This window comes from Camponotus vicinus, unplaced genomic scaffold (genome assembly GCF_025532165.1).
Source record: "Camponotus vicinus isolate PSW18456_S1 unplaced genomic scaffold, iyCamVici1.0 SCAF_2, whole genome shotgun sequence".
Classification (NCBI taxonomy): Eukaryota; Metazoa; Arthropoda; class Insecta; order Hymenoptera; family Formicidae; genus Camponotus; species Camponotus vicinus.
This window is the reverse complement of record NW_028141956.1, coordinates 16,596,472-16,617,258: the sequence shown is the minus strand read 5'-3', so window position 1 is coordinate 16,617,258 and position 20,787 is coordinate 16,596,472. Positions and strand designations below refer to the sequence as shown.

At 33.7% G+C, this 20,787-nt stretch overlaps 1 protein-coding gene across 50 annotated transcripts in view; it reads left to right on the top strand.

The window, feature by feature from the left end:
* The first annotated feature begins 3,289 nt into the window (after positions 1-3,289).
* Slo (calcium-activated potassium channel slo) overlaps positions 3,290-20,787 on the top strand; it is a 103,026-nt gene continuing 85,528 nt past the window's right edge. For 24 of the 50 annotated variants that reach the window (XM_083091463.1, XM_083091468.1, XM_083091449.1 and 21 more), the window contains exons 1-2: positions 3,291-4,203; positions 4,526-5,035. In XM_083091463.1, the coding sequence (XP_082947589.1) occupies positions 4,733-5,035 (303 nt within the window). In that variant the 5' untranslated portion in view covers positions 3,291-4,203; positions 4,526-4,732. Of the gene's footprint in view, positions 4,204-4,525; positions 5,036-20,787 lie in introns of all 50 variants that reach the window. The other 26 variants (XM_083091487.1, XM_083091483.1, XM_083091484.1 and 23 more) reach the window with 4 other exon arrangements.

Sequence of the window (20,787 nt, the reverse complement as noted above, 5' to 3'; positions counted from 1 at the left end):
ATGGAGCGTATTACGATACGCGCGTATCGGGCGTATTGAAAATCTGACCAATCGCAGACGTTCCGCTGTTTGTGATACGGGAAAGTTACGTCTGCGATTGGTCAGATTTTCAATACGCCCGATATGCGCGTATCGTAATACGCTCCATGGGACCCCACCCTTAGGTCGTGTCTACAATAGGTAATTTAAGCCTTAAGAGATTGACCAATCACAGTCAAGTATAAAGAGAATACTCGACTGTGATTGGTAAATTTCTTAAGGCTTAGGACTTAAATTAACTATTGTAGATCGGGACTGATGGCGTTTTCGAATGGTCGGATTTGATCCGACCCGGGGTAGTTTACTAGACGTCATTCTTCTGAAGAATGGCTGTGATTGGTCAATGACGTCTAGTAAACTACCCCGGATCGGATCAAACCACGATCAAACCCGACCATTCGAAAACGCCAATGACATATATAATTAGACCAAGCTTTCATATAGGCCCATATTCTGAATCCTCTTTTATCGATAAAAGTGCTCCTAAAAGCGGCCTGTAGCCAATCAGAAGGCTTATATGCCACTTTTAGAGGCACTTTTATCGATAAAAGAGGATTCAGAATATGGGCCATAGTTTATAGGTGAGGGAAGTGAAGCCGGATATTGACAGTTTAAAACAGAGAGAGAACGTTGAATGGCTCTATGCTTTCTCTTTCTATTCTATAGACTGTCAAAAGCAATATAGCGTGATATGACACAAACGCAAACTGGACATGCGAAACAGTATATGAGTAAAATTGGTAAAGCAAAATTAAGCAAATTGGTAAGCAAATTTAAGAAAATGTTATATATAATGTGTTACAATATTAATTAGCAAGATATATGATACGATACCATTTATTTAAAAAATAATGAACTAAATAAATATAACAATATTTGTATTATGATCATGTGTATACTGCATAAAATAGTATTAATATCAATAATGTATCAAGATAAATGAAAATTTCGATTCCATTTTTATTTCTGTACCACCTTATATATAGCTCTTGACAGCTTTGGGACGGCCATTTGCTTCTTGTATGATAGAAAAGAAAAGCATAGATGCCGTTCAACGTTCTCACTCTGTCTTAAACTGCCAATTTCCGGCTTCACTCCTCTCTGAGAATGCTTGGTCTAGTTATATACGTAATTGGAAAACGCCATTAAGGCCGGGTCTACAATAGGTAATTTAAGCCTTAAGCCTTAAGAGATTGACCAATCACAGTCAAGTATGAAAAGAATACTCGGCTGTGATTGGTCAATTTTTTAAGGCTTAGGGCTTAAATTATCTGTTGTAGATCGGGACTAATGAAATAGACTGCGTGACTGCGCAATGCGCATCCCTATACAAAAGACTGTCTTAAACATTAGAAAAAGAGAGCGATAGCGGTCGGATCTCTTTCTCTCTTGCACAATTGAAGGAAAGACACAATTGAAGACAGTCTTTAAGGGGGATGCGCAGTCTAAAGGCCCTTGCACAATACTAGGCAACAGGCAATAAGAACAAATAGTATCTATTCTCTGCTCCTATTGGCGAATATTTTCTATTCCGCGTATTTATTGGTGAATAGTTTCTATTCTCTATTCCTATTGCCTGTTGCCTAGCATTGTGCAAGAGCCTTATGAGCTCTGGCACACAAAAATACGTAAGCAGTAAGACGTAAATAGTAAGGAAATCAACAAATCGGGTTTCTTACGTTTTAATATGGCTGCTTTCTTTACTGTTTGATCACGATTGATCGATTTTCTTACTGCTCACGTCTTATTGCTTACGTATTTTTGTGTGCCAAGGCCCTATTTCTTTAAATCTATGGCGGCAGTCAGTAACATTCTCAAATATATGTGAAAATATCATATATGTGAAAATTTCAAATAATGTATAAAATCAATTTTATAATAAAATTGTCGACTAAGTTCAAGTTGTGAAATTTGTTAAGTTTAGAAACTAATAAAAATATATTAGAAAATAATTTTGTATTTAGACAATAAAGTCAACTATTGAATTTTCCATAAATTTTTTTATTATATATAAAGATCTTCAGAAAATAATTTGTACATTTATATCTAATTTTATTGTTGACATAATATTATTAATTTACATTTTACCTATATAAAATAAATATTTTTTTTATTAATTCACAGGAAAGCAATATTGTTTATTTATTTTGAAAGTAATACTTAAAAATAATTTAATAATTTAATAATATTTTATAGCATTTTTTTATAGCTTTTCTGTGGCTTTATATTAATTTAAATTTGGGATGATACAGTATTATTATCGACACTTTATCAAATCGTTTTTTAACATACAATAGATGACGCTACTAACGCAAATTTTATTTTTTCAAATACATGTTGTCTCCATCAAAGTTGAATTTTCAAGGAACGTGATAAGCAAGTTCATTTTTATTGCTACATCATATATTATTAAGAGGAATCTCATTTAGAATATAAGGTAAAATTTATATATCGAATTGTGTATGATATTGACATTAGTGGATTATAATAGTGAAAAAATAAAATATGAAGAAGTTTGAAATAGCAACTCAGGGAAAAGAGCACTTGATTTTGGAATGATATCTGTTTAAAATAATTATCTTTATTATTTACAACAAGGTATATAAAACAGAAAAATTGTAATAATAGAAAATTTATTACACATAAGTGACATAGCTGGGAATTATATATATCTTATTGCTTCTATTATATTCTTTTGTAAATTAATTAAAAATTTATTTTTATAATAAGCACATAAAACACATAATGTACATAGATAGACAAATTGCTTAGAAATAATCCTCGTTTCCGATCGATAATAGATTGTACATGATATTATTTTCGTAAGTGTCGTCAAACCCGTATCTGAACCCTAATAAAAAGAAATATATATATATATATATATATATATATATATATAATTTCTTTTTATTAAAGATATATATATGTATGTAAAGTCTGTTCTGAGACGAGACGCAACAAAAAGAAACGAGAAAAAAATCACAGAATTTGTAAGAATTTTTCAAAAATGTAAATAACAAAGTCTGGCTGAATAATCGCGCGCGCTTTCATCGCTTGTAAGTCTCGTCTTGCGACAACCCCCTGCACATCATTCCGAAGTAGTTATGTCCGTTTTGGCGCAGCCGCGGTCCGCGGTCGCGAGCGCAGCGCCGCCGCGCGTTTTGCGCCCGTACTAATTTGACCGCGTGCGGAATGGTAGGGGTAGGCCGAAGCGAGGGAGCGTGCGTCTACGTCAGGATAAGCTCCGAGCTTATTGGTCCCGGTCCATTGTTGCGTATTGATTGCTGCGGAGCAGTGGTATGGTCGTCGGGACACTCGGTCGTCCTCGTCGTCGTCGTCGTCGTCGTCGTCGTCGCCGTCGGTGGTGCTCAGCCGATTAGGTTAAGAGGAGCGGGCGCGCGCGGTCGCAGATAGAAAGAAATAGTCGTTGTCGTCCGCGTCGTCGTCGCGCGTTCTCCCTCGCGTTTCGTCGCGTACGCGATCGCGAACCGCGTTTACTACGTTCACACTGTACATGCGTATACTTATATATTATAAAGAGAAATTAAAAAAAAAATACATATATATAAATATATACGAGCGAGTATATATATATATATATATAAGCGCGAAGAAAACGGAAGTATCTGTCGCATCGTACTTATGTATTTAAAGCGCGCGTAGTGTAACAGGCGGTAGTGGTGTCAGTGGATTGTTTCCCTGTTGTTTTCCGTTGCTCCAGATTCTCTTTCTCGGGACTGAGAGAGATACTCGCGAGATATCAACGGCGGCGGCAGCAGCTGCCGCCGAACGTGGTGCGAACGAATCGCGGTGCCAATTCTCTCGCCACCAGGACGAAACGGAACGAAACGAAACGAAACGGAACGGAACCGCGGCTGTGTTCCTACGCTTGGCTACGGGGGCAGAAAGCGGAGCGCGTTCGTCAAGGACGAGGACACCGAATTTGGATCGGCGGTGTGTTTTGCGTATCCAACGAAAACATCGATACACGTTTCTTATTGGAGCAGATTCGTGTAAAATACATAGCGAGTCATCGGTCGGACAGTGCGTCGCCAGGACGACAGTGATCGAGTGATCTCTGATAGAGAGCGTTTACGAGCGAGGGAAGAAGCATTCTCGGAGCGAGTAGACACAGACGTATATAAGAGGATCGAAGAAACGAGGGTAAGAAGGACAGAAAGACAGAGTGCGTAGAAAGAGAGAAGGAAAAAAGAGAGAATGTGAGAAGATGTATGTGTGTGTGTGTGTGTGTATGAGAAATTGAGAGGGTGAGAGTGCGCGCGAGAGGGAGCGAGTGAGGGAGAGGGAGGGAGGGAGAGAGAGAGAGAGAGAGAGAGAGAGAGAGAGAGAGAGAGAGAGAGAGAGAGAGAGAGAGAGAGAGAGAGAGAGAGAGAGAGAGAGAGAGAGAGAGAGGAAAGCAATTTTGAGGCGCCAGCGAGTGTGCGTGACAGGGAAGGAGATAGAAAAAAAGATCTCGATTGTCCAGTTAACGCGCGCTGACGAAATCTCGTGGTGGCATCGCGAGGACGCGGAAGCGGACCGTTGACGGGGTCCTTGTGGCGCATCGCGCATCCCCGGAGGCGGCGCGAAATTATGAAGCGCATAAAGTGCGCCCTACTGGCCGTCGCAGCTGCCGCTGATTGTGATAGCCGCCGGTGAATGTGTGACCCGGGGGCAGCAGAGATCCGCCGGGATGACGACCGAAGGGACGACCGAGCAGCCCCCGGTAGAAGACTGCCTCAAGGAGCGGAAATGGTGGTGCTTCCTGCTGTCGAGCATCTTCACCTTCCTTGCCGGGCTGCTGATCGTGCTCCTCTGGCGTGCGTTCGCCTTCCTCTGCTGTCGCAAGGAGCCCGAACTATCTCCAAATGACCCGAAGCAGAAGGAGCAGAAGACGGCCCGCCAGGGCAAGGAGTTCGAGGGGACTTTTATGACCGAGGCCAAGGACTGGGCCGGCGAACTGATTTCCGGGCAGACCACCACTGGACGCATCTTGGTGAGTTTGTTACTTGATTATTGCGTGTTTCCTCGCGTCATATATTTGCGATCGTTAGAGTGATGTATGAAACGGTCGGAATCAAAATACTGGCGTGCAGTAATATGTCACGCGTGTCATATTTGCAGTATTTCGCGAGAGATTTTGAAGTTAAATTAATTCGCGTGTGCAACGTGACCTATGTCATATCTCTCTCACTGCATTCGTTATTTATGAATCATTTTTATCGATTCCCGCGATACTGAATTAATAAATATTTACGCGATATAATTAAAGGAAGAATTTATTAATAGAGATAATATCGATATTGTTTACAAAAATTTCTGTTTATCCTCTGCATTTTCTGTAAATCTAATTATTTTATTATTCTCATCATATAGTCAAGATTTGCTACTCTTTATCTCTTTATTTTTTGGCTTACAAGAAACACAATACGTTTCAAAATGACATATATATGTCTTTTATTCATTATTTTCCTATTGTTTCATATAACAGTACATATATTTTATTTATATTTTATTTATATTATATTATATTTTATGTTATATTGATATATTGATTCAGAAAGGATTAAATTGATTATATATCTAATTATTTTAGAAAATATTTGACAGTGATTTAACATTATTATTGCAATACAATAATTAATTTTGTTTATACGCGGGAATAAAAAACCTTAAGCAAGAAAATAATAACGTTTATTATTTTTTTAAATATAAAGAATTTTGAATATTGAATAACGGATACGTTGACATTACTTGTTTGTATATGTTGCTTGTTGGCCTTCAAAAACTAATAATAACATCAAGGACTAATAATAAACTCAAATAGAGCAGGTAAATTCACGTTTAAGATATTTATCATATCTGAAAAAATTTGAAATATTTTCTGTCACAATGATTTTTATAATTCTGGAAAACGATTTTTATAATTTATGTAATTGAACTTGTTTTTATATTTTAAAAATTTAATATAGCAATATATATATATTCCTAAATTATTTTAATTTTACAATTGCCGCTTACAACATTTACAAGAAAAATTCTGATTAAAAAAGACCTTTCGATTTGAAGTTTATTTGTACAACAAATATAATTAACGAGCTTGATAAAATTCTTCTCCTACAATTCTCCACTAAATTTTATTCGTAATTGGGTTTCTAGAAAATCAAATACGATTCTATTAAATAGATTGTACGTCGAAGAAAGTAGGAAACCGATTTCAAAGAAAATTCAATAAGAGCGTCGACAGGAGGGAGGAAGGAAGAGGCGTCGAGTGAGATACAGATTAAAACTGTTCCGTGCAGATCGTACCAGTCACGAGATGCCATTACCGAAAATTCGGGTCGGCATCGAACTGTCGTTTAAATCTAATTCAGTTTCAAAGTTCGATCTCGATCTGACTCGTATCGAATACTCGATATCACGGCAAAAATTTCGTCGCGGACTCGAGCCCTCGTTTCCATTTGTACCACGCGCCGTTTTTTCCCCGAACGCACGAAAATTGGCGTCGCGCGTCCCGGATGCGGCAGAGGGTGAAAACTGGTGACGAAACGTGTATACACGTAGATTCGCGGCCACTTACACGTGTACGCGCGCGTGCGCGCACACGAGACTCCTAGCCTCGGGCTTGTAACGAGAGTACGAGTGTACGTGGCCGGTGACCCAGTTCTCGTTCGTGGAACCAGACACGGCATCGGTCCCGAGGTAGAGGGGTAGTTTCTACGCAGTGCGTGTTTCACCCTAAACGTGCGTTTTCGTCATTAGCGGGTCTGAGCCGAAAGTTTTCTTTTTCTCTCTCGATTCTCGCCTCGGGGCTCTCAACGCTCGCGAAATAACGCTTCGTTCTTCGAATGACACCGTAACTATTCCCTCCGGCTATTTTTCTTCTTGCGCCCTCCAAGAATGCTTCTTACACCCTCGCTCTTGCTCCCGGCTGAATGTGTTAAGTCGGGTGGTGGGAGAAGGCTGCGCCCAATTTACGAATAGCTTTATTCAAATTTTATAGCCAGCCGGTAAGGCCCTCGTTCTATCGAGAACATAAATCGGGAGGGTGGTGCGATTTAGATTCGCGATTTTATGTCGAAATGGTTTTCGAGGGTTCCGACGAGGAGAAGCAACATGGCTTTCGTGGCTTTTCTGATCGCTATAGGAAAAAATTGAATCTTGTGCTTATTCCGCATTTTTCAATGATGTAGGGATACCGATAGTATGGCCTTGCGAAAATTTGCTAAGCTCGTAAGTGGAGTTAAACATCAGAGATTGCATCTAGTCATGCGAAATCGAAAATTCGACAGATGGCAACTATATTCCGACTATGGATAATAAGAACTTTACTGTATTTCCAATCTCGGATTTCAAACCCAGTCGATAGCAAGATGTAAATGGTAGGATTTATTGGTGAAGACATCGGCGAAATTATATTCTAATATTCTTTATGATAAATAATCTGTAGCTGAATTATATTTGTCTAGACTCTGATTACATTTCTTCTACATTATTAAATATAGAAGATTTGGAAAAGTGAAAAAAATAAAAAATTTAGTGTAATAAAATGTTAATTATTATGCATTTTTTAATTTAATAATTAAACAGATTTAATTATTTTTAATCTTTTTAACATTTATGTGAGAGAATGTATAGCTTTATTAGTAAAAAAATTGTTCTTTTCTAGATAATCATTTGACACTGGTTATGAGTATATTTGATGATCAATTAGCGATCGACCCTTGTCTGGTAGCACGTTGACCATTACCACTTTACGACAAAGCCTAATATGCGGTCGAATATCGTACACAAGTTTCGCATTAATTTTGTGAGCCTATCTTCTATAACATTTTATACTATAATCCCTTTAATGAGAAGTTTATTTTACAACTGTGGTAATGGAGTTTGCGTTATAGCACAATATAACATCATACATAGTTTAATTGATGTCAAATTTTTGTGTAGTTATTGCAAAAGAAAATAATGTCTTTTCATATTAGAATACATAGAGAATTTTCATCATAGAATACATTTCTATTGCGATATTTTATTAAGCAATGTGTTGCATTTTTTGTATTTTCCCTCAATTTAAACTTTCTGATTTTTATTTGCATTTTAAGAGATAAAACAATATTGCATAAAAGAAAAAAGCACGAATAATAAATTGTGAAGTTATTTCATAAACTGGTATGCAGCAAAAACGGTTTGTAAACAAAATATTAAAGAGTAATGTTAAAAAATAAGAAATGAGAGAAATGTTATATTTATTTAAAGAATAGTTCATGCATCAACTGAATTTTTGATTTTTATGCAATAATTTCGAACAAGTAAAGAATGTCACTTGTTCGACACGAAGATTAGATAATGAATATTGAATGAAGTGTTTTAAATTATTATTTTTATTTCGAATGATATCTATAACATTTTTATGAGATTCTCAAAATGAATACAAAAATAGCGGATTTAACAATATACTGATATATATTCGGAACTTTCTTGTGTCTCTATACTTTACAATCTCTATGTTTTAAACATATAAAATTTAGAATAAAATTTATAAATATTTATAAGTAGAAAATTTTTTTTAACGCATGCGAGTAAAATTATTAATTAATTCACACGATTAATTTTAAACATTTAAATTTTAATTTAAAATATTTTTGAATATTAGTAATGTAATATAATGAGAAGTTGACGATAATTGATTTATTTTGATGGCCAAGTTTCTTAAATTTTTTGTTCAACTCCACTCAGAGAAAAAGTACTTGATAACAAGAACTGTTGGCAACTGTTTATACGAGCTTTGCTCGCATTAACGATATTTATCTACGTTACATTTTATATTCAATTTATTTTCACTCAATTACGTCAAATTCTAGTTTTCTTATGCGAGAATTTCTTATGCTACGTCAAGCTGATCCTCATTATCATATCAATTCTCGTTTTTTGACTGTTGCGAAAAATATATGTTTGCGTCTGTACGTTCGTTTCGAAGCCAAGAACTTTTCAAATATTTAAACTATCCCCTGATCGCCAACTTTTTATTTCGTTGACTGCGCAAATGCATTGTCTGACATTACTAGCGAGACCTTTTTAAACTAGACTTTTTTCAATAGTTCATGGTGTTTATACATAACCGTGCGGGAATATTATAGTAAAATTTATGTTTCTGAAATATATAATATTTCTTTCTTTTTCTTTCTCTTTTTCTCCCTCTCTCTCTTTCTCTCTCTATACGTATTTGCGGAGAAAAATCGAATGAATGACGAGATAGTAGACAACTATATGAATTGTTTCCCCAACTCTCGTTTATGTGATGTGTGGTCTACTTTGAAGCAACGCTCTGTATCGCGTTTTTGTGTTAGAAGTTAATGTCTTCAGTTTGTTCCAATTCGAATATAGTGTATTCTAATTAGTATTTTATGCGTAGACATGCAAGAAAATATGTGAATATAAAAGTTCAGATAAATAAAGTATAGATGAAATTACTTTTGATAATTTATTAATAAATAAATTGTTAATTTCGTGAAAAATACGTCATCAAATCATCGTTTAAAATTTAATCTTAATCGTTTATATGTGCATATGTGTACGTATATTTAAAATTTTTAAACAATTCTCGCCATAATTGCAACTCACACATGTTATAAGAAATTATAAGATGGACTAAGAAGAATGTTTATTTTCTTGTCAGTATAATACAGGGTGTTCCGAAACTACCGCTTGATATTTTAAAAGCAGATTCTCTGGCCAATTTAAAAACGATTTTTCCTCAGCGAAAATGTCGCGGCACTAATAGTTTTCGAGTTATAAACGATTAAAAATAAGGGGTTTTTCGCAAACTAAGGCTTATGGGAATAAAATATTAATAAAGTCACATTCTTTAGTTAATTTTAGGTAGAGTTTACTTTAATCAAATTTTAATTTAAGGCTTAGTTAGAAAGATACATGATGACAAAAATTGGGAATATGCAAAAAATAATCTCCCTCGACATTTTCGCTGAGGAAAAATCGTTTTTAAATTGGCCAGAGAATCTGCCTTTAAAATATTAAGCGGTAGTTTCGGGACACCCTGTATAATTCAATGAATTTATTTCTTGTTTTATAATGTGATTGAAATATTTAGATCTCTCTCTCTCTCTCGTTAAGAGTTCTTGTAGTTACATACAGATACAAGTAGCTCAAAGATAAATAAATATAAAGAAAAAGGAAAACCAATAAATTCAAAATTCTTCTTTTCGTAACATACACGTACTTCTTATTACACTTGCTGCACATACATGTGATCGATTTATTATATACGCGCACAAATCCTTTGTTGCGCGAATAATATTGATACAAACCTTCCTATTATTAAACAATACGCAGTAAAGATACTTATCGCAATGTTACTTGTTAAAATGCTGTCGCTTGTTAAAATGCATGCGCGGTATTTTGCAAAGGAAATGGGATAGTAGGTCACGATAACATCAATACTTTAAAACTAGAATAACTAATGCAGCTTGGAGAAGAAGAATTTTATATAAAAATTAATGTTTCTTTTTTTTTCTGATCTTTCTTTTTTTTTTTAATAGTATTGGATGGATTTTTACATCTGTAAAATGTTTTTTTACACATATTATATTCTGTCAATATTTGTGAGCATAAATACATATTAGCAGTAATATTTTTTTCTCTTTTATCAGATTTTAAGATAATTTATAATTACTGTTTTTTATCGATATCGCAATTAATTATTATATATTATAAATAATATTATTAATAATTATTAGTATTTTAATAATTATTACATCATAGATAAATTCATAGCGCAATAATCCGGAGTAATTCCCTAATATTGCTCAACAGTTGAATCAAAGTTGATTGTGCATGCCAATTTGTTACAAGGTCATTCTTTAAACTTGATTTGATACCTAAATTGATTTCGTGAAATCGGCTTCTAGCGAATCAATTCGGCACGTTTACTTTCATCGATGAAAGCGGGTAACGAGACGGAACTGTTAGGAAAGTCGGAGCGCATCACTATCACGGAACTACGTCATCGCGGACAATGTGCGCGAAGTAGAAAGAGATAAAAAGACAAAAAAGGAATAAAAGACAATAATGATACCGCTGAGATGTATTCGTCTGCGATCTAACGTCTAGAAAGTCGATGGGATTTATTCTTGGCAATCGAATATTCTAACTCTAAAAATTTCTTGTTCTCTTGACTGCATTGACGCAAAAGATAAGTTTCAATGCAATCATCACGTCGATGCACTTTAGCCGTCAATAACGTCGTTGACATTTACCTTCGCGACGAAGATAACATTATCCAGGAGAAAAGTTTCTTCAGCATGGATGCTGATATAAATGCGAATAAACCGTCGAACATTGGTTGCTATTGTCGTTTTAATGTACAACTCACTGTCAGTTCTCAAGTTTGTGTCTCGGAATCTTACTTTCTTCGCGTTAAAGCTCATCGAGTTACAGAACAACTGATGTCTTGCTCGGACGTGGCTATGTTTAATTCAGCACGACGAAGATACGATCGATCGATATGCCAGCTACGTATATACAGATATATACAGGGTGTCAGGGCAATCTCTTCCCAAAAAAAGCTCTTGTAGCTTACCTCGAGAGGTAAGGACTATAACAAAGTATTTTTTCATCGAATACTTTTCGAGTTATGAGGCTTAAAATAATTTCTTAATTTTTACATAAACCATAAAATATCTAATAAAATATTAATTTTTTGATTATCTAATCTTAATATTTTTATGTACAAAATAATGAGAGGAATCAATTGGTGTAAAGCACATAATTGTTTCGAAGAAAAAATATATAATTGTTAGTTGCAAATTACATATTTTTTCTTCGAAACAATTATGTGTTTTCTTTACACCAATTGATTCCCCTCATTATTTTGTACATAAAAGTATTAAGGTAAGATAATCGAAAAATGAATATTTTACTAGATATTTTTTATAGTTTATGTAAAATTAAGAGATTAATTCAAGCCTTATAACTCGAAAAGTACTCGATAAAAAAATACTTTTTTATAGTGTTTTGAAAAGCTCTCGAGGTAAACTACAAGAACTTTTTTTGGGAAGAGAGAGAGAGAGAGATTGCCCTGACACTCTGTACATACAAAGTATCCTAAGTGTTTTATATTTTATTTTGGATATGGCTTGCTTAATCAATTTGACGCGTCAATCCTTTTTTTTTATAAAAAGACATGATAAATTAAGTGATTAGAAATCGCACAAAGTTAGATTTTCTGTGTTAAATATTATTTTAATGAAATTTTAATCTAAAAATTAGACGATTTATAAAAGTATTGGAAAAATTTAACTTTTGCGGAACTAAATCACATAATTAAAATTTTGTTGGAGAAAAGAAAATAAAAGCAATACCACAAATTAAGAAAAAGTAGATAAAGTTAGTTGTGTTTGAGAAACTGGGACATTCTGTATATAATTATATATTAAATAAAACTACATTATTTAGGTCGCAAAGTACCACGAGTACATTAACCGTTCTTTTTTCTCGCGTTAAGCGTCGGAAAGGTATGCCGTGTTTCTATAACAACTCTAAGAGTACTCGTGGAATTTGGCACATCAAATTTTTTCCCGAGGAAAGATAAAATAATTGCCAAGCGAATTAACAAAAAATTTCATGGCAAAATGTTGATGTTGAAGAATTTCAAAGCGAAATTGTGAATCTGATACTTTGTGGAAAGAATATAAATGTTTATAACCGGAATTCCTTATCAATAATTTATTTGTTTTATACGACATAGTTGCATATAACAGCCAAATGACACCTGCGAATTACATTAAATAATAATCATGGAAAATTTAACTGATAAAAGAAAGAAAAATTGATTTTCTAACTATCTACTCTCGAATTGAAGTGGCTTTTAACTTCATTTCGTGGCTTTTTGTATTATATGTATATATTGAGTTATATAGGATCCCTATTGTGTCTCTCTATATATTCGCTTCTGACTTAGGAATGGTCATAGTACATGGGCAAGGCAAGAAGAAAAATCTCAAGGTACCTTGTTTTTTGGATCCGATAAAAGGAGATACCTGCGGGAGCAATATAAAGGAGAACGTATAAGATGTATTACTTCTTTATATACGTCGAGACATGATAATAAAAAACAATTTCTCGAAAATAAATGAAAATAATATCGAAAGAATCGTTATATAAAGAACACATATAAAAATGATCTCTTTTATCGAAAAAGAGTTACTCTTATGCTCATGTATACAACTATTATTTTTTTTTAATTTTCCTTAATTTGATTTGTTCCTTAATTTTATCTTCAGCTCGCTTTATTAATTTTTAATTGGTAATAATTACCTTACTTACAGTAATTGTTTTTATTTTAACACTCAATTAGAAAAGAAGAGAAAAAGAAAGAAAATAGAACTGTACATCATAAAAGATAAAATAAAAATTTAAAATTTAAATGGAAAAAAGATTATGAAAATAATTACAATATATAATATAATGTATAACGCTCATACATTTTATAATCTCCAATTATAATTCAATAAGAAATACGGAGCCACAATTGCGACATCTTTAAGTCGATGAGACGAGTCTTATTTCTCGCATTAGGACTTATCGAGTTACAGAATATCCGTCGCGACTGTCTCATGAGGTATCTACTGGTATATTTAATTCAGTACGACCAACCTACCTGGCGCGATCGATACGCCAAGTATCGCAAAACGAAACCGCCAGGCCAAACAGTTTTTTCAGGCTGAGGAGCTTCTGTCAATGCGGCGACGAAGAGGCTGAGAAAAAGATACGGAAAGAATAGTTGAAACGTGCGCGGCAAAGAAAAGGGAGAAGAGTTTCAGAAAACGTTCATACATTTCTGTCAGATCAAGATTCAGTTATAATTCGTTCTGTACATGTAAAAAACAGACAATCGTAAAAGAATTGCTTTTCCCGCTATTATAAACGTATCAACAATCTTATAAATTTTGCAGAAATCATATTATGATTATACTTAATTGTACATATTAAGTAAATTACTAAATTGATTTCTTGTCTTTAATATAAAATATATATATTTACCCCCCTCCTGGCTGTACATTTACGACATAAACAAACATTTTTTGATATTAGAAAAAAAAGATGGAGCCGGAACCTTTGGACCTGAAATCTAAAGAAGTGCAGGCTTACTATCTCATCGAATAGGCCTCATTTAGTTTCGTTAAATGAGGGTTTTGCATCGCGGTTTTGCATTGGAGGTTCAGGTGGCGCATTAAATCCGTCCGCTTCCGAGATGTTTAAGCAAGCGTGCCCTCGACGTCAATTTCTACAACGTGAGCTGAAAGTTGAAGCAAGATTAACTACGAAATCCTTGTAATTGGTCGGCTCATCGTAGAGTTAATCCAGATTTAATTCCCAAACTACATTACACAGATCAGTTTCCGATCTATATGTTAGCGGTGTCGGTATCGTTATCATTCGGATATATCCGGGGATAGCTCCCATATCCGAAGGAAATGGGTAATTATTGATAAGATGTGTGCGCGCGTAATAGCAGATCTAATTTCGGTTGAGCGATTCGACGGTACTAAATTTCTGGAAAGTGACGCCCTCCAATCTTTGAGAAATGCGATGTTATACCAGTATGGCGTCGTCGCATGTAAAATTAAACCGACTTGACACAGATCATAATCCACGTGCATGATCGCGTAACCTTGCGTTATGCAGCTGTCAAGTGACGCGCTGCGCTTTCGGCTCGCTCGGACTTTCGAATTTTGGCATCCACTGGATGGATGACCGCTTCGTCGAATACGTAGATTAGATTCAGACCTGTATTCGTGATATTCAGTGAACAAATCTGTAAATGTTTAGCGATCTGTACGAAAATATCACTGACCCAAGTCAAATTTTAAATTATTCGAATATTAGTCGAATTTTTTTAATATACCAATTTTTAATATACAATTTTTTTAATATACCAAACGGAGAAAATTAAACGTAAAAATTAAAATTTGCACACAATTGGAACAGTCGAAAATAAAAACTAGGAATGTGTGATTTTTAAGGAAGAAACGCGAGAAAGATAAATTTTTTATTATTGTATTGCCTGTTTAAATTTATTAAATGGATAATTTTAATTAGTTTTATTTAATATATTTATTTTCTTTTTTAAACGGAAATATATATATATATATATTAGTCACGCGTCTCGTGACTATCATCAATTATCCACTGTGATAATACTGCGGATGCTATTTTGACGTAGTGCGTATGACGTATGGCGTATTAACTGATTTTAGCAAGATAGACAAGATGAATATTATATAGAAATAATATAGAAAGTTGGATATGCGCAGTAATGTTCATGCACTGTGCAACTTGAGTAAACAACCATATCGATTTTCAAGTAAGCATTACGCTCGGTTATCGCTTCAAGAGTTCATCGTCTATGGAACTGAAGGTAATGCATAAACTCGCCAGTTAGTTCACTTCATTGTGCGATAAATTGAATGCTTCTAACAAGTACGGACAATGCGCATAATGATTATGCTAAAAAGTTACCGAATTTTTAAAAAGAGTTATAATCATTAAGTAATTGAAAAATTTTCTGATATTTTTAACTTCTTTCCCGATTTGATTTTAATATTTTAAGTCTGATTTTTAATCTCCTTGCAATTTTTATAATTATTTCACAAGGCTACATCGTCCCTTTATCTTTCTTTAATTGATTCTTTTTAAAATTTTATGATATTTATTACATTCATAAGATGAATGTAATATAAATGGTATTCCAATTGAGTATAAATTAAATATAAATGGTATTCCAATATATTAATTATTTTAATTAAATTATATATTGACATAATGAATGATCATATATTAACGTAATAATGATCTAATTACACACTATTTTTTACATATTAAAAGAGACTTTTGCAGAAGCTTGTTTCAAATACCTTTCTCTGTCGGAAATTGTAAATACTTTCTTAATCTTTTCGATTATGGAAGAAGCTTAGTTTAACATGCCGGTAGTTGTGTTTATTTCTAGCAAAGTAGCAACGTCGTCTAAGTAGTAAATTAGTTTCTCTTACGTTTCTGTAGACATAAGACGACTAAGCGAAGTACGTAGTGCAGATGAGAAATGAGATTTCAACAACTCTTCTTGAGTTGCCCAGAAGTGAAGTATCCACTAAAATTACATGAAAGTCAAGGGAAAAAGCCGGGCTTGGAACGATTGGTCGAAGAAAGAAAGAGGTACGATAAGAAAACAAGAAGAAGACAGACAAGGGAAGAACGTTGAGATAACGCAAGACTGTGACACAACAGTTTTCATTCACGTCTTGCGCACAGTGAGATGCATGTCCGTCCGTCGAAACTGGGTTACAGCTGTTGTACGTGATACCCGGTGCCTTGCGAAATTGGGTTTTCATGCGCTTTTCCGTAATTTAAACTAATGTCGCGCAGGAGAAAGAGGGTCATGGCGTCGTAAAAATTGGATTAACGCGATGCTGCTTTGTACGTTTATTGCCGTGCGATGATGGTTGGTTACGAGGTTGAGTAAAGCGAACGAGTAACAAAAGAATGCGATTATTATTTTATTATAATTCTATCGCAAAGAGTTCGATGTTTCGTTTTAACGATTCAATCAGAACTAAAGACAAACATATTTGTAACAATAAAATGAGAATGTTCGTATATCGAACATCCCCATTTTATTGTTGCAAATGTGTTTATAACATGAATAATAGAAGAATAATCAAATATTTTATTCTCTCATATACATTATTGTGTATAATATATTACTTTTTCACGAACCTTATACCTTCTCGAATGATACAGTGAATTTATCAAGTACGATTTTATAGATTTATTCGATCGTTATTCAAATATCAATTATGAATTTGAATATAAAAGTAAATAAAAATATCAATGGCGTTTTAAATCCAGTAATTTTTCATGACAAATTATTACTATTGGAGTTCTTTTTTAGCGAATGCGAGCATGGAATGTTTTAATCGATACTCACACATAAATGCACTTTTAATTTACCGTCCAACTACTATCTTGCCTGACTGCACTCAGCTCTAAATTCCGTTCCTCGGCGCGAAATGTCATTCACAGCTGTACAAAAACGCGTTGCAAAAACGATAAAACTGGAGTATGCGAAATTGAATCGAACTCGTTTCGTGATTTAATACGTCGTTATTCGCTCTCACAAGCAAAATCTATATTCTTGGTAAAATCTATAATCTATACGCTATACATTGTTCCACTTTTTCACGAAACTCACAAGGACGACACATTATGCCTCCGTTTTCTTTTGTTCACTTTGTAGCTGTTCGATTGATCGTCATAGTAATCGTAAGCCGATATTGCATAGTTGCAAAAAGTTTATAACATCCTTTTTACGATGAGTTTCAGTAGTGACAAGTTTCAGATGCATAGAAATTTCGGCGGCCTGTTGTACATAACTTATCCGTTATAATGTGGCATATATACAGGGTGTTCTAAAAAGGTATATCAAAAATTTAAGGAGATATTTCTCACACCTGAAGGATGAAAAAATGTTATATGGACATAGGTGCGGAAATGCTTATTTCAGGAGTTATATTGAAAATACTGTTAGCTGTATTACTTACACAAGGAAAAATTTAGGATTAATTATTGTAGCCGACAATCGTTTAATTAGGCTTATTTACATTTGGTTTTAATGTGACCTTGAGTATGTTACAATAAATGTTGAAAATGTTCACCATTTTCCTGAATACAAGCAGTGACTCGTCGACGCATCGATTCACGGACACGTTCAAAAATGCCACCAATGCGTGATATTCAAGATCTTCGTGACCGTATCACTGCAGGTTGCGAGACAATCCGCTGTACGCCAGGCATTTTTGAACGTGCCCGTGAATCGATGCGTCGACGTGTCACTGCTTGTATTCAGGAAAATGGTGAACATTTTCAACATTTATTGTAACATACTCAAGGTTACATTAAAACCAAATGTAAATAAGTCTAATTAAATGATTGTCGTCTACAATAATGATTCCTAAATTTTTCCTTGTGTAAGTAATACAGCTAACAGTATTTTCAACATAACTCCTGAAATAAGCATTTCCGCACCTATGTCCATATAACATTTTTTTCATTTTTTAGGTGTGAGGAATATCTCCTTAAATTTTTGACATACCTTTTTAGAACACCCTGTATATATATATATACATGTGTGTGTGTGTGTGTGTGTGTGTGTGTGTGTGTGTGTGTGTGTGTGTGTGTGCATTTTAAGATTGCTTATAAATTTGTTAAATAATTGTTAAATAAACAAAACTGCTAAAACATGTAAATATATAAATAATTTGTAAATAATTTAATTTAATTTATAAAGAAAGTTATATGTATTTAGATTTACTTTTAAATTTTTTTTACAACAAAAACTAGTTTAATAAAAATGAACTTATTTTTTTTCGTATATACAATATGGTAGATAATATAATAATAATAAATATAATACAATATATAATTAATACAATATATAATAAATAATTATTAATACACAATATATGGTAGATAATATAATAATAATACATATAATAATAATACTCGATTTCTGTAGGAGAAATTTAATAATTTCTGTAAGGGGAACAATTTAATAATTTAAGAATATATTTGAAAAACATTTGTGTTTAGAACGAATTTATGTATAATCGACATTTGCTTCATATACACATACGCACATACACAAACCTTCTTCAGATTGTAAATGAATTTAACAGTCCAGTGGATCAGATTGATTAATGGTCTGCACGAAACAAAATATATTGAATTTAATACAGCGTAAATGTAATATGTTCCTGTTGAAAGCTTGCTGCATGATATATATAGTATGATAAATTTAATTTATATATGTGTAATTCGATATATACATATACATAGCACTTTATAAAAAGAATGCTATACATGCCATACATGCTATACATACACACGTACATAATTGATAAAATAACATAGTAATTGTAAAAGAGTATCGTTTATATTAAAACAAATTAGAACAATACAAACATTACAAATCTATTGGTAATTAATTAACATACATTTACACATACAACTTTTGCATTTAATTTATTATTTACATATATCTGTTTCTAGCAAGCTGAGATTAAAAAAAAGTTGCTGAATTTTATATGTATACGTAACATTATGACACAAATTATTATTTTCCAATAATAAGAAAAAATATAACGCATACACTAATATTCCATTTTCTTTCTCTCTCAGTCAAATTCATATATAACGCATCTATTTCGCAAATATTTTTCAATTTTCGTGACGTCACGCTGACGAAAATTTTCGTGACGATCGAATGAACTGAGAGCTTTCGCAAAACAGGAAGTTATATGTGCTCAGTTATTATACATGCGGAACACGTCGGACGAAGCTACGCAATACTAATAGCACGGCTGTCGGTGCTAATGGCTGTCGCAACGTGGCTATCTAAGATGCCTTTCAGCGTTGTATAGATGCCCAGAGTCTCGCACTTTATGCGGATGTGATGACGAAGATGACCGTAATGACCACGACGACCACGACGACGTTCCGCGTACCCCTCGGTACGCTAATTTCATCGCGAGCGTCTCCCGCCATCATCGATGATTCGTTCCCGCTCGTTGCCAATCTTTTACCTCCACGCTCAAGCTAAAATAGCGTTCAGGGTTTCGGCGTGAACTGTCTTTCGTAGCGATTCGCTTGGGCAAGACGAGCAGGTCATACTCTTCATATGTAGTATCCCTGGAGCATTCACGACTCTGTAAGCATAAACGACGACGCAATGAGTCGGCTGGGACCGATAATGCTTTCAGTAATCAACGGCACACGACGAGGGGGTAGTTGAACGACGATATCATCGGACCGTAATGATATTGAATTATTATTCATGATGGGAACGAAAGGTAGATAGTCCCATTGCGCGTTTTTTTTACAACTGAGAGGCTGCGCTACAGAACACTGCAGAGATTTATTATATTAAGTGAAGATATATATATATATATGATAATGTGAAGTCTTTGTGGACTAAATTACTTTAGCTCCAGATACCGTGTAATGATAGTTTTTAACATAAGCTTTAAACATTCTTTTTTTCGAGATATTTAATTATTTAATACAATAACATATTTTGTGCTAATTTTTTACTTATTTGCTTTTAGAAATATGGGATGTCAGTAGCATATAATAGAAAGAGTATCAGGGGCATATAAATTATGTAAATTTATTTTATTCTCATAAAGAGAGAGGAAAAGAGAAAGAGAAATAGAGTAATTAGAATGTATCTAGTAATATTAAAAATATTTTTTATAGCAGTAAAAGATATATCTAAAATATACAGGTTTCCAAAATCGATAAAAATGTAATATTCAGTGATTTTTTAAATAAAAAAAACATTTTTTCTCTTGTCATTATATTGTTAGAGGAAATAACGTGATAATGGATTTATAGTACACGCTACTGCAATAAAGCACGACAGCAGAATTTCAATATAATTATTTACTTTTTTAAAATACGTGTTATTACACGTATATTTAATTCTTTTTCTTTAATTATATACTTTTAGGTTAATGATTTTTAGCCTACAATCTATAGATATTAAATATAACCCAACGATAAAAGATATATTAGATAATCGTATGATTTCGGCGACTCATTAGTCAAAGTAGATTTTGTGATAAAGATTTTTGTTTATATTTTTTGCATTTAAGATGATTGTGTTTTGGGAGAAAA